Genomic DNA, 26,646 nt, shown 5'->3' with positions numbered 1-26,646 from the left:
AATAGCAAGGTTAAAAAGCCCATGGATTAAACTCTCACTCACTGTTTGGATGGAGATAATTAGGGGCTTCCAACTCCAGAGAGAAGCAAAATTACTTAGCTGGCCAGCTTATGACCCAGACTTTGTCCCAGGATCTCTGGACCATAGATATAGACACTGGGCTCATTCTGGTATAACTGCTCTGTGTAAAATCGTAAAAAATTGGGAACTGGATACTTTTCAGTCTCTTTGTCAGGTCTTTGGACTAGAAAAAAAGGACTTTTATAGGTATTTACAGCTGCGGCACAACTTTGACAAAGTAGTAAAACTTTCAAATTTAGAAGAACCTTCACTGTTTATTCAAATATTCATAACAGCATATGACTCTGGAAGTAATAAAAGCCTTATAGGAAGATTATATTCAGCCATAAGATCTCTAAATAATAACTCAACTGAATATATAAAACAACGATGGGAGAAAGAACTAGGTGTACCCTTAACAGAGGAGACATGGATAAATGCTTGGAAGACCCAGTCCAGCTCTACTAATTCCCTTGTCTGGAGGGACTTCTGCTGGAAGAATCAGATACGTTTTTTTTATCACACCTAAACAAAAGTCCAAACAGATGAGATCTGTTTGTGAATGCTGGAGAGGGTGTGGGTTGGGGCCAGCAGACCACGCCCATATATTTTGGCTGTGCCCTTACATTCAGCCTTTTTGGGAAGGGGTAAGAAAGATAATCTCAGAAATTTTAGATTTGGCACTTGACTCCTCCTTCATTGTGTTGTACCTTGGTATTAAACCGAAAACTGTAAATAAATGTGATGCTTATTTGCTAAAGGTACTCTTGGCAGCTGGGAAAAAGGCAATTACAAAGTGCTGGCTGAAAAGAAGCCCCCCCAACATGGACCTCTTTATAGAGACTGTTAATTACCTATACCGAATGGAAATGATGACATTTTCTTTAAGATTACAGAAAGAAAAAGGAATGAGGTACTGGTATAAGTGGACTAAATATGCATCCCATCTATCCACAAATGAAGAATGAACAGCCTGTGTGCAATATTTAATTATTGATGTATTTTACTTTATTTCCTCTTTTCTCTCCCCCCAATGCACTTCCCTGCCCGGTGTGTAACTAATGGTGTATCTAGAGACGTATGGTATTCTGTGCCCCTGCTGCTGTATCCCCATGGCCTCAGTTTGTTTTGTTGTTCTACTCATAAACAAAAATAAAAATAAAGTTTAAAAAAAAAAAAAAAAAACAGTCGTTACCCTTTAGTTTTGTAAAACATTTTACTATGTAAACTGAATGCACAGGAAACCAAATGAATGAACCCATTTTTTTTTCTCCCAGTAAGTGAGAGTATGTGTTCTTACAGGTCATCAACAAATATTTTTTTGTTATAATTTACATGCTGTGCAGTGCAAATTTCCATCGTTGTACATTTATTAATGATTTAATCATTTGATATTGAGTAAGCTGCAGTTACTACTGTATTGCTCTGAAAATAAATGTTTTTGGTATTGCAGGGCATAAAAGGAGGTGCAGAGCTCAGCCATAAAGACGAATGTACGTTAGTGCGCACAGAAACCAATGTGAAGAGCAAGAAGAGAGTGGAGAATGCTGGATCCAAGACTGGGTAGGCAATGGGCAATACAGTTTTTCTAATTTAGACAAATAATGTTATTGCTGATGGGTAGGTTTAATGCTATACCCTCAGAAGCAGTATTAAAAAAAGAATTTGATCATCACCTTTTTGTTTCTACACACCCATGCCCATTTTTATTGCTCCACTGACCTTATAGTATTAGTAGTAGTACTTTTGTAGTTTTATAATTACAGACATTAGTCCATCTTTGCGTACTTCATTGTTCTCCTTTCACCCAGTTCTTGAATGGTCAAGGCTAGGGGCGGGTGACTTGTGGGTATTTTTGTGGTAACAAAAAAAAGAAAGATGAAAAATATGCTACAAAATAATTGTTGGGTTTATTTAATGTAAATAACATTTTTTCCAAATTTTTGTAGAAACAAATTCTGTAAACCTTTTTGTCTTTTTTTTTTTTTAAACAATAATCTTAACAATACAGACAAAAGATCTGCCACATAACTAAAGCACAGAATATATAGTTCTTTTATGTAAACTGCAGACATATATTATAGAAAATCATCAAAATTGACAAAAAATGCCCTTAAAGCTTCACAGAAAATAGCAAAACAGGTGCAGAATAGACTATTGTAAAGACAAAGTACCACATATTGTTATAATTAATAAAAAATGTGTGATACTATATGGTACACCTCTAGTCATGACCCTAGAGGACCACTGTAGAGCAGGTATTATTTGGCTGCTGGGTCATTTTCAGCACTGCAGTGACACTAATATGGTATGGTTCCACTGGATGCCTAGATATGTTTGACTAGATATTTCTGGTGAGTAGACTAAACTCAGTCCAGCAGTGACCCTGATGTGTTTAAAAACTTTTTTATTGCATTCTGCTTCACTCTAACCAGCACAACACACTAAAACCAAAAGAGAAACATTATGACTAGTCTGAAATATCTATAATAACTATCTATAAATAATAATTATATAATAAATATCTTTATCTATAGTAACAAAGTTCCTATAGGGTCAGTGAAACAGTGAAAAAGAACTTAGGTTAATGTAGGAGATGTTTTTAGTGCAGTGGTCATTGAATAAGTATATCCAAAGCAAGGTTTGAAACCACATCTGTTTATTCTCTTACCTTCTCTACCCCAGTGCGGAGCCCTCCAGGAGAGGAGTGTATGTTCCTCAGAGCCTCTACACATTCCCTGCTACACGTGTGGGTGAGGTCAGCACGCTGAAGGTTAACTTCCGTAACAACTCGTCCAGTACGCATGAGGTGAGTGTGGAACAGGTTTTGGCATTTTGTGGTGTTTGTTTTTTGTTTTTTTAACAGCAGTCAATCGCACAAAGAAATCCAGCAGATTGATTAATTTTGGAACGGAGTAATCCTGCATCTTGAGATTTTGTTTTTTTCTAACTTTGTCTGTGCATTTTATTTTTACTAGGGAGTTATTTAACAATATTTAGATTGTTTGTTTTTAAAAGACCCACATTAACTTAATGCTGAAACTGATTCCAGGGCTGTTCACTATTGCATGATCTTTGTAATCTTGTGTGGAAAATTGTATCTGCTCCTGGAAGAACTGCATGTCACTGACATCAAGCTTCTCTAATTGACTTTCAGCTGAGATTCTTAAGCCCCACAGAGCCTTTCTACATCAAGCATTCCAAATATTCCCTAAGGTGAGTTAGTTTAGTCTGTCTTGTTCTTTGTTTACTTTTACATTTTGTTTGATTTGAGCTCTTCTTGAATATCATTGTTGTCCCGCACAACCTTTTCTGTCTTTATGACAATTTTCTTACTTTTTGATATAGTCTGTTATACTTTGTCTCAGTTGTATTATTAACAGAAATGTCTAAAATAATTTAAAACAACTAAACAAGCTTAGTTCCTACAGTCTTTGTTTATCTGTTGAAGTTGACATATTATAGCAGTACAGTGTTTATTTGAGCAGATGTGATTTGATATGTCATGTCACTTCCTGCTGCCGATATCTGGTGTGAGGGCTCGTAACACTTAATGGACCATCAGGTCAGCTGCAGGTATTTGCTGCAGGTTGTGTTTTTGTGCATTGTTGCTTTTAATTGCATGGGACTCTTCATGCATGCATGCATACATTTGGAATGTATGATTCATTCTTTTCTTGGTGTTTCTTTTTAGCCTAGCTTTTAGCTTTGTATTGTTAAATGAATTAAACATTATAAAGTCAAGTTATCATATACTTTACTTTCTGTAATATGTATATTAGAAACCTCAATATGGTCCCACTTATTTCATACTTCCTCTGTGTGTTATCTCAGAAGCTTAATCACCTGTATAAAAATGCTCCTAGTATTGCATGTTTGTTTGACTGTCATAACAATGCCCCTGAATGCCTGCTCATCTCTTCCAGGACACAGCATTACATCAACCTGCCAGTGCAGTTCAAGCCAGCAGCTGTAGGCCAGTTCTCCGGTATGCTTCACGTCCAGACGGATACAGACGTTAAACTCTCTGTAGAGCTCGCAGGAGAAGCTTTACCTTGAACCATCTTGATTTGAGGCTGACTTTTAGTGCTCCGTCCAGTTCGTTATCATTGCAGGTTAGTGTGAGGTGTAGTGTGGTATGAAGGCAATATGATAAACGAATGTATATTATTGCTGTACTTGCTTTGTTTTGTTTTTTTAACGTTCACAAAGTTCAGGATAAACAGAGTAAATCATAAGCTTTCATATTGTATCACCTACTGTGCCTGAGTGAAAAGCCACTATCCTAACAATAGCATTAGTTATGCCCCTGGATTTGTCAGTGTTCTGATGGAAACCCACAAAAAGACCTTGTAAAGAAACACAGACGAGTACAGTTATGCTATATGTGGGACTATCAAATAGAGCATTTAAATTCTTTGGCAGTTCAGTCTATGAATTTTGAGAACCTTCATTACTGATGCAGAGTATTTTGTCGTACTTTGTCTTAACTTCAACTGTTGAAGATTGCGCATTTTGTACAACACTGTAGATGTATTTTTGTGTTATTTATTTTAAAATCACTTCTTAATAAAGTAAAGAATAATTAATTCGAATCTTTATGGTTTCATTATTTTACTGCAGGGGTCTGCAATAGGTGGTCCGTGGGCCAGATGTGGTCTGCAAGCATGAAGCATCTGGCCCGTGAGGTTTTTCGAAAACATATATATATATATATATATATATATATATATATATATATATATATATATATATATATATATATATATATATATATATATATATATATATATATATATAAAAAAGCTTCTCTGGCAAACTTTCGTTTACATTACTCCCCTGTCTCTCTGTCGCGCTCGGCCGACTTTAATTTCCACCTGTTCTCATTTTTCTTGTGCTCCTGTTTTTTTCTCTCCCCTAGCCATGTCCCAGTTCACTAGCCGGGACAGTGGTAGTGTATTGAACCGCAACCGTGGCGACCTGGTTTCGATCCAGTGTGAGGAGCGGTGTGTTTTTTATTTCTTTTTTCTTTTTTTCTTGGGTTTACCTGCCTTGAGATCAACTGTTCTGCAATTGGGTTCAACAACCCTCTGGGCTGGAGACCTACTAGTCATTACACTTAATTTTCTAAAACAGATTTTTTTTTTTTGTGGCCTACAACGTGATCGCTTGGAAAATATCTGGCCCGCAGCTAAACTTAATTGCAGACCCCTGTTTTACTGCTTCGTGTCCAAACCAGAACACAACTTGGGCCAAAACCTTAAAATTTGGTCAGAGCAAATGTGATCTTCATCTTGATCTAACAATGGTTTAATTAATTTGCATTGTGTAAACTTTTTTTTTTTTTTTTGTCAAAATCTGACTTCCCATCATGTGCAAGTATGGGAGAAACAGATAACGCTGGAGAACTGCATCTACTCTAACTGAAATATTGAGATTAACCACCATTTATGAACAGAAATCAAATAAATCTTCACAAGGAGATGCGGCCCACTTAAAAAATAATGACTGGATGTAGCCCAAATATTTTAGTGAACTTACTGAACTAAACTGTGGTGAGAAATCAAAACAAACTGTACCAAATGTACACAATGTAGCAAACACATGAACCTTTGTTCAGATTAAACTAAACCCCTATATGCAGGTTTTTTTTTTTTTTAGAAAATATTTCAAAAGAATTTCCCGTTCAAAAAAAGAATACACTCGAGTCATGTATATATTTAAGAAGGATTTAATTTAAAATAAGTGTATAACAATTGAGACATTTTTATGCAAGAAATAAGAAAAAATAGTTGCTAGCTGTCTGTTACAGAACACATTAGAACCAAGTTTTTTTCCTTGGCAGAGTAACATTTCATAAATGTTATGTAATATGGAGCACTGTTTATAGGACACATTTAGTTAAGTGTATCTATTATTTAGCCTGTAAGAGAACCCTCAACAGTCAATTTCAAATTGTTAACTTTATAACAGTCTCCCCTTCACTTACATAGTTAATCACATTGTCATAAGTTTAAAGCACCTTTTTTCTGTACTGGAGACAGGCTTGCTTATGTTCATGCTGTAGTCCATCTCTCTTAAGCTTTTTAATGCAGGGTTCTCCAGCAGCAGTCCTCTGTCAATTTATTAGTTTCTTCTCAAGTTGAATGAGGTGTGCTGAACAGAAAATATTACACAGTGCACTGCTGTGCCACTCTCTTTAATGATCCTTAAGATCCTTAATGACTTTTAAAAAATGGAGCAGCTACAGGCTTTTCCCTGTGTCCAGACAAGTGTTGGACTAGGACTTAACTGGAATTGTTGTATCCCCAGCCCATTAAGGGTAATTTTTTGGCCCTTAATCTCTAGTATAATTTCACTTGTCTGAGTGTAGCTTCTAACTAAGCAGTTTGTTTCATGAGAATGGCCAGCACACACACTGGTAGAGTCAGTATCCATGTACACAGCTGAACGTGAGTTGCAGCGCTGTAGTTGCAGAGGCGACTGCTACAGCATGTGACTGCAGTGCCGTCTCCGTTCTCGTCCAATGAGACACTGCTTGCAGCTGCACTACACAGTTTAAAATTGGAGCAGTGCTTCACAATGGCTTTCAAATCACCTAAAGAGAGACAAACAAATGTTTAATTGTATTTGTAGTCTGCATTTCTCTTTTCACAGCATTTAATATATTCAAAAGCTTTATCTCAAGCATGTAATGCACCTATGGAAGGTTTTTTTTATCATACTATTTCTCAAATCTATTTCCTGAGGAAATTTGAATTAGATTTACTTATCTTTGTGAGCCATGAAAACAAACAGAATGCAACCATTTATCATGTACAGAAAAATGATTAATGTAATTCTTTATGTACAAACAGGTGAAAGTACATATAAAGACACGAACAAGTGATTTAAAACATTCCTAGTTCTTATGTTACTGAAGATAAGAATGCCATTTCCTCAATCCAATTTAATTACACAGAGATAAAATCATCCAGGTGCTCATTTGTAAACAAGAGTGAGAAGCAGTGAAAGATTGTTTCTAGCTGTTAAAGTATACACATTTTATAAAAAATATATTTTTTTGGACTGTAACTTTTACCTGAAATGCTAAGAGTTGTCATGCAGGTGTCAAGTGGAGCCTGGCATTCCTCAGAGTTGCTGTTACAGTACTCATTAGAGTCAGTGGAGCTGCATACATAACACTTGAGCGAATTTACTGCAATACATAGAAATAGAGTGGATGTTAGTGTCAATTAATATTTGATCAATATTTGATAAATGTCTTGTTCTGTTTAATGTTGTTGATGCTGATGTACTAAACCTAATAGCTATTTTAATGCCTTTTCTCTAAATGTTTCAGTCTTATGTTTATTATTACTTAAAATACTAGTTTCTGTTAGTTTAATGTTGTTGATGCTAATTATAGTAAACTTATTTGCTATCTAGTTTGATCTTAATCCAAATTAGTGCAATACACACAAGTAGACTGGGTGTTGGTGTATATATGTTTTTTATTAATATTTGATCATAAGTAACTTCTTACTTACTCCAGAGAAATAGTTTCTTTAGCTTTAAAGAATATATTAATACATCAGAATGGTCCTGAAACAATCTACCCCTGTATTTTCAATGTCTCCATATTAGTTTTAATTGCTAAACATCAAACACTAAACAAAAAAACTGGGTGAAGAATAAGAGCGAAGAATAAGAGTTGTAGTGAATAAAAAAACAGTACCTGAGTGCAGAGTCAGGAGAAAAAACAGCAGTCCGGACAGGGTCCCCATGTCTTCCTACTAAGCTGTGTGCATGTGTGTGAGGTTGTGGGACAGAAACAGACTTTCTCTCGTTGGACAGCTACCCAGCTGACGTTCCTTCACGTTCCCTGAATGGTATAACCCAGCCCAGCTGCCATTCCCTCATTCTTTTGGCCTGTTATCAGAACAAGACAATCGCATTCTTTCAGGGCATCTGTCGCTGGCCATTGTGGCACACACGCAGCGCATTGTGTGTACAGACATCAGTGCAGACTCGTGGGCTTCCTCTTCTATGACTAAGCTATTCAGTCAGAACAATCACCCGGGCTGATTTAACTTGTGCGTATGCTCACAGTCTGCATTTTTGCATTTTAATTGACATCAAATCCAGCGCAAACTGGTGTGACCATGGTACAGAAGAGATCAATTCAACAAGTCACTGTAGAGAAAGTGATTCTGCCTGAGATGTTCTGCTGTATTTCTTCACTGAGCTGCTGCCTACTGTAAGATAAGAGTTAAAACATGACAGGAGATCAAGGGCCTAATCAAGTTTTGCTGTTTTATTTTAGAATAATATCTGATTACAGAGAAAGTGAAACATTCAACTCAAGTCAATTCATTAAGTTTCCATTTAAATTAATTTCTGATAATGAAAGGAAACTGCAGTTTGATCCACAGTCCAAAATAAATAAATAAATAAACAATAAATAAATAAATATTTTAACTGAAATGCCAAATATCTTACAATGTAAACTAATAATGAAATGTTTCCTCATGGGCCAGCTTGGGAATGTCCACACCTGTATAAGTTGAGGTGTTATCTTGTGAGGCTAAACACTGACCAGCCTTCTAATGGCAAAGAGACGCGTTTTAAATTCCACCATCATTTAACATTCCCCCAGTGTCCAATGTGTACCGAGAATACATCTTAACCCCGATCCGGACGGGATTAGTTTCTCAGGGAGTCCTGGGGTCCTGGGTCCTCTGTGATTTTATTCACGGCCGGAACGATCACAAATGTGTTCTCAGACACCCTCTTAGAAAATTATAGGCAGGTCTCACAGGTCAGAGCAATGTTCCTTAGCTTCAGTGGGACATGGCAAAAGTCATGAAACACAAGAGAATTTTCTAATACTTGACATAAACTGGCTTCTCTTTACATTGTGTGAACTTGACATTAAAAATAAGCACACCTTTAGTGTTGACCTGGAGAGTTCCCATTTTGGACATTTAAGCTTATTTAAAATATTATTCAAGTATGGTACTGAAGCATGTCTTGCCGTATAGAAAAAGACACAGTACAGTTCATTCTTTTTTCTCTCTCTCTTTTTTTTTTTTTTTTTTTTTTTTTAAACCCAAGTACTGTACAGAACAAACATTGTCATGAACCTCAGTGACGAAGCTGTCTCTGGCTGGGCACTGGGTGGAAGCTGCAGACAAAGGCAGCATCTGTTTATAGAGCTGTAAACTATAAACCTATTGCAATTCAGTTTCTATTCTGCTGTATAAACCAGAACAAATAGCATTAGGATTCTGCTGTAGACAGTAAATAAACAGAAATATTGAGCTGAAGTTGGCCTTGGAGCTGAATGTAGTCAGGTTACTAATCTTGTACCGTGATTTTAATTCAGTAGGTCTCGTCATCAGTGTAGTGAATATCATATATCAGTCTTTGCATACGGTAGCAGGCAAGTTAAATGAATCATAGTAAAATGAAACCTATTTAAATGTAGATATTAACAAATTAGGTTGAATTCCTGTTGATGTGTAGAATGTCCTGCAGGCTGAAAAAGGTTAAAGTAAGACTGAACTCCAGTTTTGTAAAGTAGAGAAGAATACTTTCATGCAGTAGAGCTGCAGTAAGGTTTGAGCAGCTGTGGTCATCCAAGCTGTAGAATGCAGTAAATACTCTTAACGGACTGTAGACAGACTCAGGCTCAGCAGTCTTTTGTAGAGGGAGAGAGAGAGAGGAGCAGTTGTGGCAGATGTTTAATCATCTTCCCTGTTCACACTCCGGTTGTGGGTGTGTGTATATGTGATCGGCTCCTTGCTATAGCATGCATGCAGCTCCAGCTCGTCTTATTCGTCATGTGATGCGTGCCCTTGGTCAGTCCTCGTGTGCTTTTCCTTTACATCTCTTCCTGTGAGACGCTCCGTACTCTCGACATCGGGATTTGTTTAAAGGGTAAATCCTGAAAAGAATGTAATAGAATAATGAGTAGTGATTCACTATTTAGGCTACATTAAAAACAGCAGGGGCCTCATGTACTAAAGGTGCGTACGGCATATTTCACGCTCACGGTCAGATGTACTAAATGTGACTTGAAAGTGAGAGAGTTTCCCCACGGCACTTTTTTTCAGGCGTACGTATGATTTTTTTTTTTTTTTACGTATGTATTGTGTTTTTGTCATTTAGTGACCCTTAGAGGTGATGCATTGAAATTACAGCTATTAAGATATCCTTTAAACACACATTGTAGTAAGCCATTATTGGGTAAAATAAAGTAAATTAATCAGACAATTAAATAGTAAATTAATCAGACAATTTCATTGTCTTACAGAAATAATCATTCAACGTGTTCCCACTTACCCTAGATTATATAAACATGTATAAAATGTTGCACTGGAGTTGTTGGGAGATGGCAGCGTTGGCATTATTGGAAAATAATGCTAATGGCCAAATTCATCGAAAGCGCATTTTCCGTGACCATTATGTTTTTTTTTTTTTTTTTTTGCCCGTGGTGATGACTGGCTTATAGGCCATTTCAGATTTCCAAGAGCCTGGTTGGGATGAGATTATGAGCTGAGTGTGTGACGGGTGGCTTCTTGTTAAGCAACTCATTTAAAGCATTTAAATGAAAGCATTTATTATCCAGCTTGGAACAATTCATTTAAAACATGGGTTATTATTAAATTATTTAGGAGACAGCGGCTACGCTACGGGCTTTGAAACTTTCTTGACGCGCATATTATTCTCTAGCATATTATTATTATATTTTTATACATTATACTATTCGTCATTGAGGGAGGAGACATGGCAGGTGTGATGTGTTTGTGTACTTGTGCTTAATTTTAAGTTGATTGCGATGTACTAAGAGAAAGTACGTGGGATTCTGCCTACGCACGGTTTGATAAATCCGGATTTTTTTGTGCGTACAGAACTCTTCAGCTCTGAGCGTACGGAACAAATTAGTAGGAAGTCCACGCAAGTCTTAGTACATGAGGCCCCTGTTATAATGTCCCGAATCTGATTTTAGGGTGTTTACATTATCTTTTTAATGTGACCTTTGTCTGGCATTTTTATGAACAGTTGACGCTCTTAAACTGACGTGCATGCACAAAGGAGCAGTTGTTTACTTAAAATTGTGTTTATATTTTCAACAGCATCACAAGAACCATCAGAGAGTTCTAGCTGGGCTTGTCACTGAGAATAAATTGGCAATAGCTGTAAAAGGGCATGTCATTTAGCCACAGCCACACCTTTGGTTTGCATACTTGGTATCATATGTTTTTAAGCTTTTTTTAATATTTAGTAATGTAGTTTAAACAGAGGCATCACTCTTAATATTTGAGGTCGGTTACTTCACTACCCTGCTCCTGAAAACCATCCTCACTGCTGTTGTCCAATTTCTCTTTTTCGTTTAACAAGAGTTTATAATGAGAATCAAGTTGAATTGACATTAATGGTGTATGAATTTTACAGTTCTGCAGTTCAGACTCATATTGCCACATAGTGCCACATTCTTATTAACTGAACTTCAAACATAATTAATATGGTAACCATGTACATCAGTGTGTTTTAAGAAATATGAAATTTCGCTGTAGATTCTTTATAATAATAGTTGTTTCAATTTCAAATCTGTTCTGTTGTAGTAAATCAAATACAAACCTGCGCTGGTAGAGGTAAATAAGGAAGACCACATCATCTCGGAAACAAGCCAGCTGATGGGGGCCGGGAGTAGATATAATTCCACTGAATACATCGCTTATAAACGTGTTTAACCCCTAAGGATATGTACAAGACAAACATATTTTTATTAAACGTTCAATAACCTGCATGAAACTTCATAATAAAAAAAAAGAATATATCAAAATGAATAAGTTATACTCACTTTGTAGAGTAATACTGACATCGGGAAGTGGGCGGCTGATTTTAGCTGCAAAGAATCGCAAAGAAGTTACTGAAATACAGAATCTCTAAACATTAGCTCTGTGTAATACATGCTGACAGGTTCTGTGAACAAACCTTATAGTTAACATATAACTGAGGAACCATAGACAGGAATCCAAACGCATAAACTCCTAAATGAAACAAAAAGAAGTAAGAACATTTTATCATTAATTTGACACTGTAAAATTAACTGTAAGGAAAATGGTGAAAAACAATATTTACCACTGACTTTACTTACCACTGACAAGACCATTGATGATCCAAAAGTACCAACTAGTCAAAACACAAAACACTGTTAATACCCCAAAATACTCAGAAAATAAGAAATTCCATTAAAACAGAATAATAGAATCAGATTACCTTTTATTTTTGAGATAAAGGAAGGAGTATATGGCCCCACTGATACACAGTGGATACAGCAAATAAGACAAAAACTTCATTGCCTGAGAAAGAAAAAAAAATACAGTAATGTTACTTTGTAATAATGTATTTTTTTTTTTTTTCGTTTTTTTTTCCATTGTCTTTATTGTCCACAGTAACAGAGATTCAGTACCTTGGAATCGTGCTCTTCTGTTGCGTGCTCGAGGTCATCTACCCTCTCCTCCTAAAAACAATACACCAGAGTAAGGCAGCAAAAAATCACAAATACATCTTATAGTCCATGCAGGCTACTCCACTTACATATGTAACAAAAACTCAAAATTTAACAAGAGCATTAAAGACCAGCTTGTTTTACATATTGGTAACTATTAAAAAGACCCCCCTCTGTAGAAAAACTTAACAAGCATACTGAAAATAGTATTTACTTTAAATCTGGGCTGGATTGCGAAGACTCTGCTGACTTTCCAAAGCTATAAAAACAATAGAGAGAGTCCAGTTTAGTATAAATGCTTGTTAATGAAGGTGTTTTGCATTTAAAAGACAAATCTGTTTTGGTACCTCGATTAAAGCAGCGATGCCCATGGGGATGAGGGTGAGCCAGCTGGTTTGTTCTTCCAGCAGATGGAGGAATATCACAACAGTGCTGAAGCATCTCCAGATCACTGCAGAAACAAACTTGTCAGTTAATGGAGCAGTTCTGCTGTTTTATGTATTTGTAAGCCATCAAAACTAGCTGGTGGCTTTTAAAAATTAAAAACAAACTTTATGGTCAGTCTATTTTACTTTCATTTTCAATGAAATTAAAAATAACAGTGCTCTATTAAACACAATGTAATTTTGCTTTACCAAAATGAGCAGTACAGGCTTTAGGACTATGTATAGTTTCTGCTTAAACTCAACTTAAACTCCTCACTCACTAACACTAATGCACATTTTTCTCACCTGATCGCCTGGAAATACCAGCTAAACTCTTCTTCCCTCGCCAGAAGCTCACATCGTTTTTAAAAGCAAACACTTCAAAGGAGAGCTGAAAAATATAGCAATGCGTGGTTAATACACTCAACACTGTTAATGAAAATCCAAATTAAAAATAATAAAACATTTATTGTTTCTTCTAAAATTAAGGATATTTATATAGTTAATAGTTTTTTCGTAAATGTATAACTGTCTTTACTGTCTATAGAATGCTTTGTACTAGAATTTGCTGTGAGGATTTGATTGCGTTCAGTGACATGAGCATTTGTCAGGCCACGATGTTGAATTTAAAATATTGGGTGTATCAGCATTATTCTAGAGTAGTGGTTCTTAACAGTGGTACAGGTATTACTGAGGGTACTAAAAGCAGCCCGAGATTGTACACTAGATGACCTCCGTAAAAAATCTGCTTGCATTAAAATATTAAGGACTGATATCTATAACGTTTCCAGCCTACATTTTAGGCCTTTAATCTCAGAACTACAGTTTATCATTTTTAACATCAGTTTCGTCTTCCCTACAGTACTACCCTTTATAACACCACAAGATATGCTATATTAACCAGTCACCAACAGTTTCTGCATTACAGTTGGGTAAGGTAGTAAACACTGTATAGTTCACTGCTTGGCACTCGTTGTTGTTTTCCTGTGTCTAAATCCTTCTGAGAATTGTCTAAGTATAAATACTGTATTAAGCAGAAACAGTAATCAATCAAACAACTTACAGACTGCAGAGCCAGAAAGCCCCACATGACAGCTGAAGAATTGTTTATAATCATGTTTTGTGAGATGTTTCTGTGAAATGGCTTGTAGGTAGAAATTTTTGTTTGGTCACTGGTGTTGTGTGGTCTAGAGAACCACTGCTTAATTTCTCAGGAGGCTTTATACCCTACTATATACTATATACTATATACTATATATTTAGCTCATGCCTCACAATAAGACCAGGGCCTGTTGGTTTCTGTTTATCTGCTCCAGAGAGAGTGCTATTTTGTATCAATGGGTGCAACTTAAAGCTGAATGCATTGATCAGAAGGGGTGTCCACAAACATTTGGTGTATGTATAACATATAGTGTAAGTATACTTTTATGATCACATTTATATCCTTAACAAATTTACATATCCACTGAGATAACAGTAATACACTCACATGGAACGCAGGCACCAGGATGTACAAAGCCAAGATATGAAGGCCTGTCTCAACAAACATGGCTTTAATTTCATCAAGGTTTTGCTCAGAAAATCCTAAAAAAAAAAGAAAGAAAATTAGTAACATGAAGAAAAGTAAAATAGTCGACATACACGTTTTCATTTATTGTTTCAATAGACAAAACCAATGTATCTCCATGTTCTGAAAAGTTAACTAAATTATAGATTTATCATATCAGATTAAATTTATTTACAGTTAAATAAATGTATACCGCATACAATTTTTAATGGACATACCAAAATGTTTGAGTGAATATATCACAGCTTGAACGTGGATCCATATTCTAAATTTCCGCAGAGTGATTGTGTCGTACGATATGGTGAATGGAACTGCTTTTGTAGTGCTATTTATCTCCTTACAAGAACCAAACAAATACAAGATATTACACAAAAGCACCAAAAAGCATCCAAAGTGACCATTTTCAGTAAAAGAAACTGGAAGCTGACATACAATTAAGTCCTTTATCCTGCTTCTCATTTCATCAACCAGTAAAAGTGGCAGATAAATTTTCTTTTTCTCCTTCTTTCCGTCTTCAACTCTGAGGAGAAACAATGAAATGTTAGAACATGGTGTGATATGATAAATGTGAAAAACTGATTCACCTAAACCCCTGTGTACTATTTAACAACTATGGGACTCACATTTTGATGTATCTGCGCAGGTCACTGGGCACTGCTGCGTTATTAAAAGTGAAGTCCTCTGTCATCATGTTTAGAGAAATTCGAGATTTCCAGTACGTCACAAGTCTTTGGTCTTCTGTTCTCTACAGGTCGAAGAAAGAACAGAGAAAGGCTTTAGTGCATGTCCAGTAATATTTGTGATCTGGCAACTGCAGTACATACAGGTAACAATACACAAAGTTCACAGACAAACTGCAGCTCACAGTGATATCCATAAACATGCTGGTATCATTTATTTCATAGATTTGGTGAAAGAAATAAACTGGAATTTGGACACATTTCACGCATATTTGACAGTCTATTTATTGAACTCCAGAATAAAAAAACTGGGTTTAGGTGAGGCATGGTGTACTGCATTAAAATAATTTGCCTTTTTTTTAAACCTATAATTATTTAACCCTATAGAAATAAATATTAGATTTCTCAAAATTGATAGTAAAAAATTGAAAGTAGCTAAACATTGCCACATAAGTACATGTAAAATACTGCAATTATATTATATGATTAGATTTTAGAAATTATGAAGAAATGCCAACATTAATTTCTGTTGGTCAAGGTCTAAATTGCTAAAACAAGATGGGAGGGCTTTTAAATTTTAAAGCTATTCTTATATAATATACTCCTATATAAAAAGGAGTATAAACAGATATATTATAATACAATTGTATACTATTTAAGTAGCATTCAATCTAACTGAATTTCCGTTACAGCCTGAATTGTCTCATAATCCCCTTAACCCTTTAACATCCTCTCCATGAGGAAAAGTCAAACATTTTTAAAACATGCACAAAATTAGTCTTTTTTTTCTCTTTTGTACAAACTACATAACTCTATTCATCTAAGCCTCTGAAACTATAATATGCTAAAAGTGAAAGAACAAATCAACATTCAGGAGTGATTTGTGGACAAGAAATGTAAAGGCATATTACCTTGTAGTGGATTTATTATCCTAAATTACATCTTCTCGCGAGCGTTGGTCGGGGCCGCCTCGGAAAACTTACAGTCTGGTTTGAGCTCAGAGGAGCTCAATGTAGCGCTGCAGTGAGTTTCAAGCTGTAATTTTACTTCTTTAAAAAGATCAAAAATCAAGGAAATCCTACCTAGTGCTGCTTTAAGTTTATTCATCAATAACACGCAGTAACTCAACTGTGCAGGGTTATAAAAGATAATTAATATTGATTTGCATATTGTAACACACCTACAGCACACACCAACAAAGACAGCGAGCTCTAATTCTGTATGAAGAAACTGGGCCTCTTGTTTTAGATCTAGGCTAATGAGTAATGGAAGATTTAGATATCATCAGAAATTCACTGTGGAGTAGCTCACAGTATTACCTTCTGAGAGTCTCTGGTGGAGGCAGGGGTGGCTGCAGATGAGGGAGGAAGCATTTCAGCGGTGAGACGAGCAACGAGACGCACGTGTCTGCTGTCCTTCCACGGTGATACTCCACTCTTGTGTACAAACACCACAGCATGGAGGCTGCCATTCTTATGGGTCAGTTCAGGCAATGAAACGCTTACTGTCCTGTTTTAAACGGAGTGTATACAGTACTGTAAAACACAGCATGTAATACAGAGAGGAGGACTATTTACTCTATAAACTAATCGATTCCATGCAATAATCTCTCAACATCACTTTTCCATCAAATAATCTGTCAGCATCACTATCTAATAATCTCTTAACATCACTTAAATGTGCCCTAAATGGCAAATGTATGTTTCTTTGCTTCACTGAAAAATGTTTGGTATGTAAAAGTGCTATACACTGTTGGTTCCAGCATAACCAAAGAAGAGGTGTTCTTTGGTTATGCACCAATTATAAACCTTTAAAAATATTTTATAACAATCTTATTTTTTTTACCCCAACCAAACAAACAATATATGCATTAAAGCAAAATAAAAAATGCTTTATTTTGCACTTGTAAAAACAGGCATTATATTTTAGAAAATGCTCAACACCTTTAACACCTTGTATGAGTTTTTTTCTTGTGAGTGAAGCTGAACACTGGTCAATGCTGCTCATGGCAAGGTGACGTAAATTATAGAAGTTCAAGTGAGGCCAGATAGTGGGTACCAGATTAATAGGAAATTCCATTTCTAATATTCAGTGGGCAATTAATGTTGTGCATGTTCTGTGAAAATGTCATAAAGGGCAGTGCAGCCCACAGTGGACAGCGTGGTAGATGGTAAAGATGGTGACTAATGATGTTTGGCTAGAATTATCCGTGTGATTGGATAAGCATCTCTGGCATAGGACAAGATACAAGTCCCATGTCTGATGACATTTGGGATGTCAGAGAAATTATAATGATCAATACCATAGCAACAGTAATAGTAGCAAAAAAACATGCAGAATCCCCATAAACCTAAACACCTTTAGTGTTCATGCATTTACTTACAAGGAGTAACTTGCCTTTCAAGCTTGGAATGAATTTCAAATTTGTCCACTCTGAGCAGCAGTTTATGTCCAGCCTCGTCACTGGGGTCCAGACTCGAGTACATGCTGAGCTTTAATGTACAGAACAAGACACTTATTTATATTTACATAATAAAGTATGGCATTTTTGATTGCCTGGCCAAATTGCAGCGTGCATTCACTGTGGCATTGTTTCAGTAAGCTTCTGCAATGTCACAAGATTTATTTCAGTCCAGTGTTGCATTTATTTTTTACCGAGATCTTGCATTGATGATGGTAGAGTCTGACCGCTGTGCAAAGCCTTCTCCAGCACATCCTAAAGATTCTCAGTGAGGTTAAGGTCTGGACTCTGTGGTGAACAATCCATGTGTGTAAATGATGATCTCAAGCTCCCTCTCTTTCTCTCATTGTCATCTTGGAATATGACCGTGTCATTAGGGAAGAAAAAAATCCATTGATGGAACGACCTGGTCTATATTCAGTATAGTCAGGTAGTCAACTGACCTCATTCTTTCAGCACATACTGTTGCTGAACCTAGACCTGACCAACTGCAACAACCCCAGATCACTTGCTTAGTTAAATCAAGGTGCCGACTTCTGGACGGAAATAAAATCACAGAGGACCCCCGATAAAAGAGAAAATTACTCCAGAACCCCCTGAGAAACTAATCCTGTCCAGATAGGGCTTATGAAGGCTACTGCTGTTAAACAGGTGGGCCAATGTAGTGTCTATAGACAAGTCTTGCCCAAGGACTCTTATTAGTGTAGCCCAGCAATAGTCACCCAGATCAGGAATTGAAGCCCTGTCTCCTGCATGGTGTGATAGCTCACTAAATGACTGACTGGCTGCCTATTGTGCCACACCATTACCACCATCATCACATGTCTAACTTAAATTACAACACATGCAATCTCTTAACCAACACATGAACTGATGATATATGGAAGGGTGTTAAATATGATCTATGGTATTACCTGGAGTCTGGGTTTAGCGCTGAGATAAGATGTAACGCAGTCATCTCCTTTTTTAGGGTCGCACGGTTTGGTGTGCACAAAGCCATAGATGGCCCAGCACGTATGGAGCACATAGACGACCAACACCCCAAATATCACTTTGGTGTAGGACATCTTAAACTGGGAGCCGTTCTTCGGCTTAGAATAGCACGACGGAAACATCTCGACTAAGAATAAATGAAACAAGCGCTGATCTCTAACTGCGAAGCATCAGAGGACCCCTATCATCTTCAGCTCATCTTCTGAGCGGAGGAGAACATCTTCCATTTGGAGCTGAGAATCAGTGATCCGAGCAGCAGCGCTGAACTGCAGTTACACACGCTGACAGCAGGGCGTCCCCTCCACCACCACCACCAGCAACAGAACAGCGCTGGAAAATCCCTTAATCGAGCTCATTCTGTGTTTCTTTAACCGTATGATAGACTGAGACCCCTCTATCTCTGATAATCAGCGGCTATGTTCAGCTGTTTCTAGCTGGTGAGGGCGGAAAGCGCCATTTTGCGGTCCGCTCTGCTGTATCTACTGCAGCTGACGGCCTGTCCAGCTCCCTGCTGCTCCTACAGCGCGTTAACCACGTGTTAACCCATTCATCACCAGCAGCTTCAGCCTTCAGCGGGGTAATGAAAGGCCTGCTCATAACATGCTCTGATTGGTTTATGGGTCTTTATTAGAATGCTGTGCCTAATAGCGTCTCATTACTTTAAAAACTGACTTTTACTTATTTTCTTATATATGTATTCTAAACCTAAAATAACCCATTTAAAAGTATTTTAAGTGTATTTTAAATATCTACTGGATACTACTTACTACTTTTAACTATTACAAAAGAACTGATCACAGCAGCACTGATTTAAACACTAAAAAAGCCATCTATCTATCATGTACAATGAAATACAATGAATTTCGGAAGGTTGAACGTTGGAGCCAACCTTCAACCTTCCAAAATAAAGAGAAAAAAGTAACAAAAATTCCTTTATAACACATATAAATAAAATGAAAATTCCTATTTACATTTGTGCAATATCTGAAAAATACTAAAGAGACATTGTGAATGTGCAAAAAAACATTTTTTTTACAATGTATGGAATATCTGAAATTGTTTTTTTAGTGGTACGAGCATACAGTGTGAAAATGAGTGAATTTAACTTTTAAAAAATGATTTACTATTTGCAAATTGGGAGTAGTGTATTTAGTATACAGCTCTGGAAAGAATTTAGAGACCACTTAAAAATGATGAGTTTTTTTTTATTTTACCAATTTAAAAAACTCATGCATGAAAGCTGTGATTAAAAACCAGGGTTATTCCACCAAATATTTATTTCTGAACTTTTAAAACTTTATGAATATGAACGTGTTTTCTTTGCATCATTTGAGGTCTAAAAGCTCTGCATCTTTTTTTTTTTTAGCCATTTCTCGTTTTCTGCAAATAAATGCTCTAAATGACAATATAATAGCAAAATCAGAGAAACTGGTTCAGAAACTGAGGTGGTCAGAATTTTTTCCAGGGCTGTATATCTGCACAAAAGCTCTATAGAGGCCCATTCATTCATACAGTCTCGCTCTGGAGCGCCCTCTGGCGGCTAACAGAGGCGGAAGTCGTTATCATGTGGCGGTTCTGTAGCTGTGTGTGTGTTTGGTTTTGGACAGTGAGGGGTTAAGAAGACCGGCTCCATGAGCCCCGGTGCATTCTGGTCTTCAACAGCAGCGAAAACACTTACCAACTTTTTATTCTTTCTGGAGAGAGAAGAAACCTGTGCAGAGGAGCGGGGAACTGTTTTATTTACCGAGTTATTTGTTTAAACACCTCGATATACCCTAATGTAGAGAGAGAGAGCAGCGACAGCAGCGCTGTTATTAGTTACACAGCTACAGCTAACTACACTTAGCTAACTGACAGCATGGAGAACCGCTGTTAACAGATAAACAGTTAAGCTAAGCTAAGCTAGTGTTTTAAACCGCCTGTTACAAACAGCGGAGAGACTCCTGGGACTGCGGGGCTGAAACTCCTGGAGCCGCGTGTTTTAGATATTTAATAGATGTTGTCTGGCTGTACCCGGACTTCTTCTCAGTTAACTGTAGTTATCATGTAGTTATCAGGAGTGAGGTGGACAGGTAGCCGTGTATTTCTCCTGTAATGGAGGCGTGTATGCGGCTGTTCTGTCGTGAGAGCCCGTTTACTGTCTCTACGAGATGCTGGAGACAAAGACCTTTATCGGTAAAGAGGTCAATACCTCTGCTCACCCGCCGCCTGTCTGCTCGCCCTTCAGCAGCGGCGGCGCTGTGCGGAGGAAAACACAGCCATATCCGCCCGCAGGACTCGCTCACGCACCACAGCGGTAAGTTCTGCTCTTTAACCGTCAACTGTTCCTCATCAGGTTATTAAATACTGTGGAAACACTGTGGAAAGTGCACAGACACTTTAAACGCCAATTATTTTCATAGTAAAGTCAGTACTTTACAGGTGAACTGTTTAGACACGTGGTAAACTTTTCAGACCTGAATTAAATTCCAGTGATGTAAAAACAAAAATGCCGTTTTCTTTCTGTAAGGCACAAACATCGTCTCTGTCCAATAAAAAAATCTGGGTTAGTCCACTGACTATTGATTCTGAAATCTTCCTTATAGATAAAACTTTAGTAATTGTTGTTTATAAATGAATATGAACTTATTTTCTTTGCATTGAGGTCTGAAAGCTCTGCATCTTTTTTGTTATTTCATCCATTTTCTGCAAATAAATGCTCTAAATAACAATATTGTTATTTGGAATTTGGGAGAAATATTGTCCGTAGTTTATAGAATAGAACAAGTGTTAATTTTACTGAAACATATAAATAGTTAAATCTGAGAAGCTTTAAAATACGTAATATCTATGGTAATGGACACAGGATCTGAAAGGGTTAAAATTGATGTCAATCAACAACAAAAAAATATCAGATTAATGACATGAATTCTGTCATCATGAAAAAAACAAACCCAGACTGACTGACCAAAATACAAATAATTTTATAAGTTTAAAATCTTCATAGGAGTACTATATATAAAGTTATTTTTGTCTTGCAAAATTAAATTTAACTTTAAAGTAAATGTATATATATATATATATATATTTTTACTTAAAATCTTTTCCCCCTTTAGCCTTCTTCTATCGTGGAAGAATTACAGATGCTTCCCAAGCAGCAGCCCTGTCCAGTGTGGCCCCTGATTTTCTTGTGGTAAGCTCAGAAAGTAGATAGTGGTGGTGGTTGTGATGGTGGTTGGTGTGGTACCTTAGCGGTCAAATCGAACTAAAATGATATTGTTCTGTCCTTCAGCATACCCACACAAGGCTAGTAGAAGTTACAAACAAAACATGTCTTTGTTGGTGTATCAACATTGGTGTATGTATGCTTATATGACATTCTGCTACAGTACAGTGACTAGGGCTTCTTACAGTGAAGTTCTGTGTTAATAATCATGTTGTATAGTTGTAACTATGAAAGATTTTGTGCTTATGGCACCTGAAAAATTATTTAGCCATTGGTGTTAAAAAGACTCTTTACTGTTTAACAGATGAAATTTGAGCCAGACGGAAATGTCACTACGTTTGGTAAGTTATTTTACTATTTACTTAAATCACTTAAATTTAATTGAAGTGGTTTTGTTGGACATAAGGCATGTTGCATGACTTATTTGTGCTTTCTCCTCAGAAAAAAAGAAAAACGAGTTCTACCAGGAACTTGGTTTGCAAGCAAGAGATCTGAGATTCCAGCACCTCACCAGCATCACATCACGAAATAATACAATCATAATTCGCATGGAGGTATATTCTGATTTTTCATTCAGAATGAGTTGTTTGCAGAAAACAATAGCATGCATTATTAGCAAAGATAAAGTTCAGCACTTAGCAAAACAGGGATTTACAATGGTGATTCTTTATGTCAGATGACTGAATGAAAATCATCTTCTGGTTCTGTGTTTTTTTTTTTTGTCTGTTCTCAGTCACTAAAAGCAGTAGTTACTCCCGAGTGTTTGTTGGTGCTGGATTTTCGTGGGCTGGGTCTGGAGAAGTGGCTGGTTTTGGAGCTGGGGCCGCAGTTAGCAGGGGATGGAGCTTTGGTCACCTATTCACTGCCATTTGAGTTCCGAGCTTTGGAGGCCATTCTGCAGCACAGGGTAAAAACAAGATATCTGTTGTTTGAATCTGTGGTGAGATCAGTGATTAGTAGGGCTTGTCGACTAAATTGATTAGAAGTAGTTCTCTTTAAAAGTTAACCCGAGTCAGAAATATATTATCTTATAATGGACATACAGTATAGTTCCAAATCCTGTAGTAATTTGCTGGAACTGTTTGCCAGTTTTGTTTAGAAAACAGTGATCAGTGTTTGTATGTGTGGTATGATACAGATAAACACACTTCAGGCAAAGTTAAATGAGGTCCAGCCTCAGATTATGGACTGTCTGGAGTCATTGGTGGACCCCAAGCTTCTGTCTGCAGACCGCAGTAAACTACACATGCTTCTTCTCAGCAGTAAGAGGTTGGTGAAGACATACAAAGCCTTGTAGTCTGTAATGTGTTTTTGTTTTGTTTGCTTATTTATTTGTGTATCTGGCTTGATAAAATCTAAATTAGTAAATTAGTATCTTTTAGCAGATGTTTTAGTTGGTTGCTTTTTTCGGATGAAGTCTGATATCAGCTTGCTGCCAAAATGTAATCTAAAAACACTTTATCACCAGCTGAATTCTTCTTTAGCCTTTCAGAACTGGAGACTGACATTAAAGTATTTAAGGACAGCCTGCTGAAGATTCTGGATGAAGATGAGCTGATTGAAGAGCTGTGTCTCACCAAATGGACAGACCCCCGTGTGTTGTAGGTGAAATGTTTGTCATGTTTAATTGCTGCTAGTTTAATCTCTAATAATTTGAAGCCAGTGTTGAATGTCATAATTGATATTGTTTGTGTGTTTTGTGTTTGTATTTGCTTGTATGTGGAGGCAGTGAGCAGAGCAGTTTGGGCATAGATCATGCTCATGAGATGGAGTTGCTGCTGGAGAATTATTTTATGCAGGCAGAGGAGCTGGGAAATAAAACACGAGAGCTAAAGGGCCTCATAGATGATTCAGAAAGTGTCATCTTCATCAACCTGGACAGGTAGGTACCTGGTAAAAGGTCTCTCACCGTAACCTGCACATAAACACAATGTGTAGTAAAACACCTCATTTCATTAAAGACATGTACAGACATCTGGTTCTGTGGTGTCTGCCTCCAAGACATCTGGCACGCAACTAACAAGTCCTGATAGTTGCAAGGTGGGACCTCCTTTGATGGAACTATTTCCAGGACATTTACAGACGCTATGCTTGATCAGACTGATGCCTTCTTCCCATAGTGTATTCTTCGTACACACACACACACACACACATTTTTTCCAGTGAAACTCTTGCTAGCACTGTAACAGTGTTTTGAGGAGAAAGCAACAATGTTCTTACACTTGACTCTGATGTTAATGACGCAATAAAAAAACAGTACTTTTTTATTGTCTTTCTGCCTCTGCATTTGCACTAGTCATCGAAATGTGATGATGCGCCTGAACCTCCAGCTCACCATGGGAACCTTCTCTCTATCATTATTTGGCCTGATGGGTGTGGCCTTTGGCATGAATTTGGAATCCTCCTTTGAAGAAGTAAGTCGTTTTTAAAGGAATAACAAGTTATTAATTAACCTGTTACATTTAAGATCTTTTTTGGCAATTATAAATGTTTATCCATAAATCTAAAGGTTCGTAAATAGTTTATGATCTGTTTGTAACATAAGTGATCTAATGAAGTCAGTAGATTAGAGGACTGTGTTCACTGTTGTCTGGTGTGGTGTGTAGTTAAGCTTTTAAGTTTAAGTTTTATATGCTCTTTTTACTCTGTATTGATCATGTATGCTTGCTTACTTATACAGTGGACATAGCAATTGTTTACTTTTTGCTGGTGGACATGAACTTATTTAAACTAAGTGTATATGTGTTTGTGTGTGTGTGTGCATGTGTGTGGTGTGTTTGCAGGATCCACGTGTATTTTGGCTGGTGACTGGATTAATGTTCCTTGGCAGTGGTCTAATCTGGAGACGCCTGCTGTCCTTCTTGGGACGACACTTGGAGCCATCTTCACCTCCTCCAGTAATTACAGCATACACCTAGCTAATATCTCACAGCTGATCCTATAACAGATGCTGTAGCATACCCAGTTAAATAGCACAGAAGAATTTTTTCTTGATTTTTGTCCTGGCCTTGACCTCAACACTATTAATATCTGCTATAAGCATACTATAAAAATGCATCTTATGCTCCAGTAAACTTTTAATTATCTTGAAATTTTGGGGTTTGTTCTAACAGCAATAACTTACTGGAGATGAGAGTTTGATTTGTTGGTACTGCTTATATTAAGATACTTCACAAAGTATAAAGATTTACTTGTTCTTTCATTCTGCTTGTGAAATTATTCACTTTGTTGATATAAAACTTTAGAATGTTACATTTATATTTAAGTGAGCTGTTTGTTGTAGTAGTATGATGATACTGCCTTCTTGGTGGCATCTTTAAAACTGATAGGCAAGCCAGTAAAAAATTGTATTCTGTCGATCATTCGTGACTGTTTAAAAATATATTTTTACTCACCCTTGTGAAGTATATTAAAAGTTCTAAATCACACTGTATGTATTTTGTTTGGAAAACTGAATCTCGTTAATTTCACCCAATATTTGTTTCCTAATTTGATACAAATCATATATGGAATCAGTTCAAGGGTCAATATGGACAAATCTGAACTGAAAAACTGAAATGATTAAAGGGGTTTGTAATGTATATTGAAATGTTGTAATTGTATGATGCCTTCTGCTTTTCATACTCACTGTAACTGAGACTTTATCTTTCTCTTACAGATCCCACCAGTTTGGAGGAAAAACCAGATCAGCACTTTAAAAGGGACAGAGATAAAACCTGGAGTGAGATGATAGAGTGACTGCAGCATTTCTCTATTTGTCTGTCTGTGTCTGTCTGTCTCTCTCTTTCTCTCACTGATTCCCCTTTAACAGTAAATGTACTGTTTATTGCAGTAGATGTATTGGTACAATGTGCAAAAGTGTGGTTTTATGTTGTTCAAATAATATGCAGGAGAAGAAAGTAAGAAAGAAAATATTTAAGACCAGAATAAATGTTTGGGACACTTGAATATTAAAGCAGTAAATCCCTCTTCTGTGGAAAGACATTGGTCAGGTTGTAAGTGCTCATATTTAATTAGTTTATATTTTTATATAAACCTTGAACCTTGAAAAGTACAACTTGGTCCAAACTGCACATTTTGTAAGTAAGCAGTTTTCTTGCATCCTGTTGTGAGTTGCTGAGTATGTGTATGAGAGATTTTACACATTTTGTGGACAGACGTTATCTCACCTTGACACTTTTTACTGACTGTGTATGTTATTAAGCAGGTATTGGTTTTTGGACATTTCTCACATGGAGTTGGTTTGACAGGTGTGTGAAATGCTATTGACTGTATAGTGTTCGTCATGATTATGACTGTAAAAGACACCCAGTGTATACCTCTTTCTGACATGAAGATGTTATGTCACCTGACTGTCAGTGTGTTCTGCTGCTTCTGTGTTACTATAAATAATGGAACTCCTATGCCAGTGGTTGCATAGCTTTAAATAAAAGGTCTAAATAAAATGTGTGTGTTTTGGCCAATAATGTCTTTGATGTATATTTATAAAGCATTAGTGCTGATTCAGGATCTGCCATGATGATAAGAGACATGACCATTAGAAAGAATTCTTATCCAAGATCCGCACTCGTACTGCTAATGTGGAATGTGTCGTGTAATTTTGAGAAAATGTAATGCACAGTTTGTCCAGCAGAGAGAGACAAACCCCACAAGTAAGTGTTGTTTCTGTTACAGTTTGTATTCTGTAATTTACTCTGAAATTTTTCAGTGACTGACCAGAAAGCTGGTTTATTGCCTGTTATAAAAGCAGCTTAAA

At 36.8% G+C, this 26,646-nt stretch overlaps 4 protein-coding genes across 8 annotated transcripts in view; 2 read left to right on the top strand and 2 right to left on the bottom strand.

Moving 5' to 3' along the window:
- cep192 (centrosomal protein 192) overlaps positions 1-4,655 on the top strand; it is a 30,669-nt gene extending 26,014 nt beyond the window's left edge. For both annotated transcript variants that reach the window (XM_007250436.4, XM_007250435.4), the window contains exons 45-48: positions 1,514-1,623; positions 2,746-2,869; positions 3,218-3,276; positions 3,987-4,655. In XM_007250436.4, the coding sequence (XP_007250498.3) occupies positions 1,514-1,623; positions 2,746-2,869; positions 3,218-3,276; positions 3,987-4,119 (426 nt within the window). In that variant the 3' untranslated portion in view covers positions 4,120-4,655. The remainder of the gene's footprint in view (positions 1-1,513; positions 1,624-2,745; positions 2,870-3,217; positions 3,277-3,986) is intronic.
- A 1,130-nt stretch (positions 4,656-5,785) lies between these two features.
- Positions 5,786-8,253, bottom strand: LOC111193323 (CD59 glycoprotein). Its single transcript, XM_022673479.2, has 3 exons — positions 7,778-8,253; positions 7,142-7,258; positions 5,786-6,658 (listed from the first exon to the last, which is right to left on the bottom strand). The coding sequence occupies exons 1-3, from the start codon at positions 7,824-7,826 to the stop codon at positions 6,441-6,443; spliced, it is 384 nt and encodes a 127-aa protein (XP_022529200.2). The 5' UTR covers positions 7,827-8,253; the 3' UTR covers positions 5,786-6,440.
- An 88-nt stretch (positions 8,254-8,341) lies between these two features.
- Positions 8,342-19,225, bottom strand: LOC103039510 (cleft lip and palate transmembrane protein 1-like protein). 3 transcript variants are annotated; one of them, XM_049480035.1, is made up of 18 exons: positions 18,607-18,726; positions 17,887-18,045; positions 17,629-17,723; positions 16,551-16,740; positions 15,175-15,296; positions 14,984-15,071; positions 14,770-14,887; positions 14,474-14,568; positions 13,291-13,375; positions 12,907-13,010; positions 12,774-12,818; positions 12,521-12,571; positions 12,328-12,410; positions 12,206-12,240; positions 12,043-12,098; positions 11,909-11,953; positions 11,686-11,801; positions 8,342-9,988 (listed from the first exon to the last, which is right to left on the bottom strand). In XM_049480035.1, exons 2-18 carry the CDS (start codon positions 17,944-17,946, stop codon positions 9,904-9,906), a joined length of 1,473 nt encoding a protein of 490 aa, XP_049335992.1. In that variant the 5' UTR covers positions 17,947-18,045; positions 18,607-18,726; the 3' UTR covers positions 8,342-9,903. The 3 variants fall into 3 exon arrangements, with proteins under 3 accessions (XP_049335992.1, XP_022529199.1, XP_049335993.1); XM_022673478.2 differs by lacking the exon at positions 17,887-18,045 and having other exon boundaries at positions 18,607-19,225; XM_049480036.1 differs by lacking the exons at positions 17,629-17,723; positions 17,887-18,045 and having other exon boundaries at positions 18,607-18,687.
- A 1,035-nt stretch (positions 19,226-20,260) lies between these two features.
- On the top strand, positions 20,261-26,335 carry mrs2 (magnesium transporter MRS2). 2 transcript variants are annotated; one of them, XM_022673476.2, is made up of 12 exons: positions 20,261-20,981; positions 21,781-21,857; positions 21,957-22,022; positions 22,195-22,231; positions 22,332-22,444; positions 22,624-22,797; positions 23,029-23,159; positions 23,375-23,491; positions 23,620-23,772; positions 24,187-24,304; positions 24,674-24,787; positions 25,549-26,335. In XM_022673476.2, the coding sequence occupies exons 1-12, from the start codon at positions 20,780-20,782 to the stop codon at positions 25,618-25,620; spliced, it is 1,374 nt and encodes a 457-aa protein (XP_022529197.1). In that variant the 5' UTR covers positions 20,261-20,779; the 3' UTR covers positions 25,621-26,335. The 2 variants fall into 2 exon arrangements, with proteins under 2 accessions (XP_022529197.1, XP_022529198.1); XM_022673477.2 differs by lacking the exon at positions 21,957-22,022 and having other exon boundaries at positions 20,263-20,981.
- The last annotated feature ends 311 nt before the right edge of the window (positions 26,336-26,646 follow it).

This window comes from Astyanax mexicanus, chromosome 6, assembly GCF_023375975.1.
Source record: "Astyanax mexicanus isolate ESR-SI-001 chromosome 6, AstMex3_surface, whole genome shotgun sequence".
NCBI lineage: Eukaryota > Metazoa > Chordata > Actinopteri > Characiformes > Acestrorhamphidae > Astyanax > Astyanax mexicanus.
Note: the sequence above shows the minus strand (reverse complement) of the source record. Positions and strands in the feature narration are given on the sequence as shown.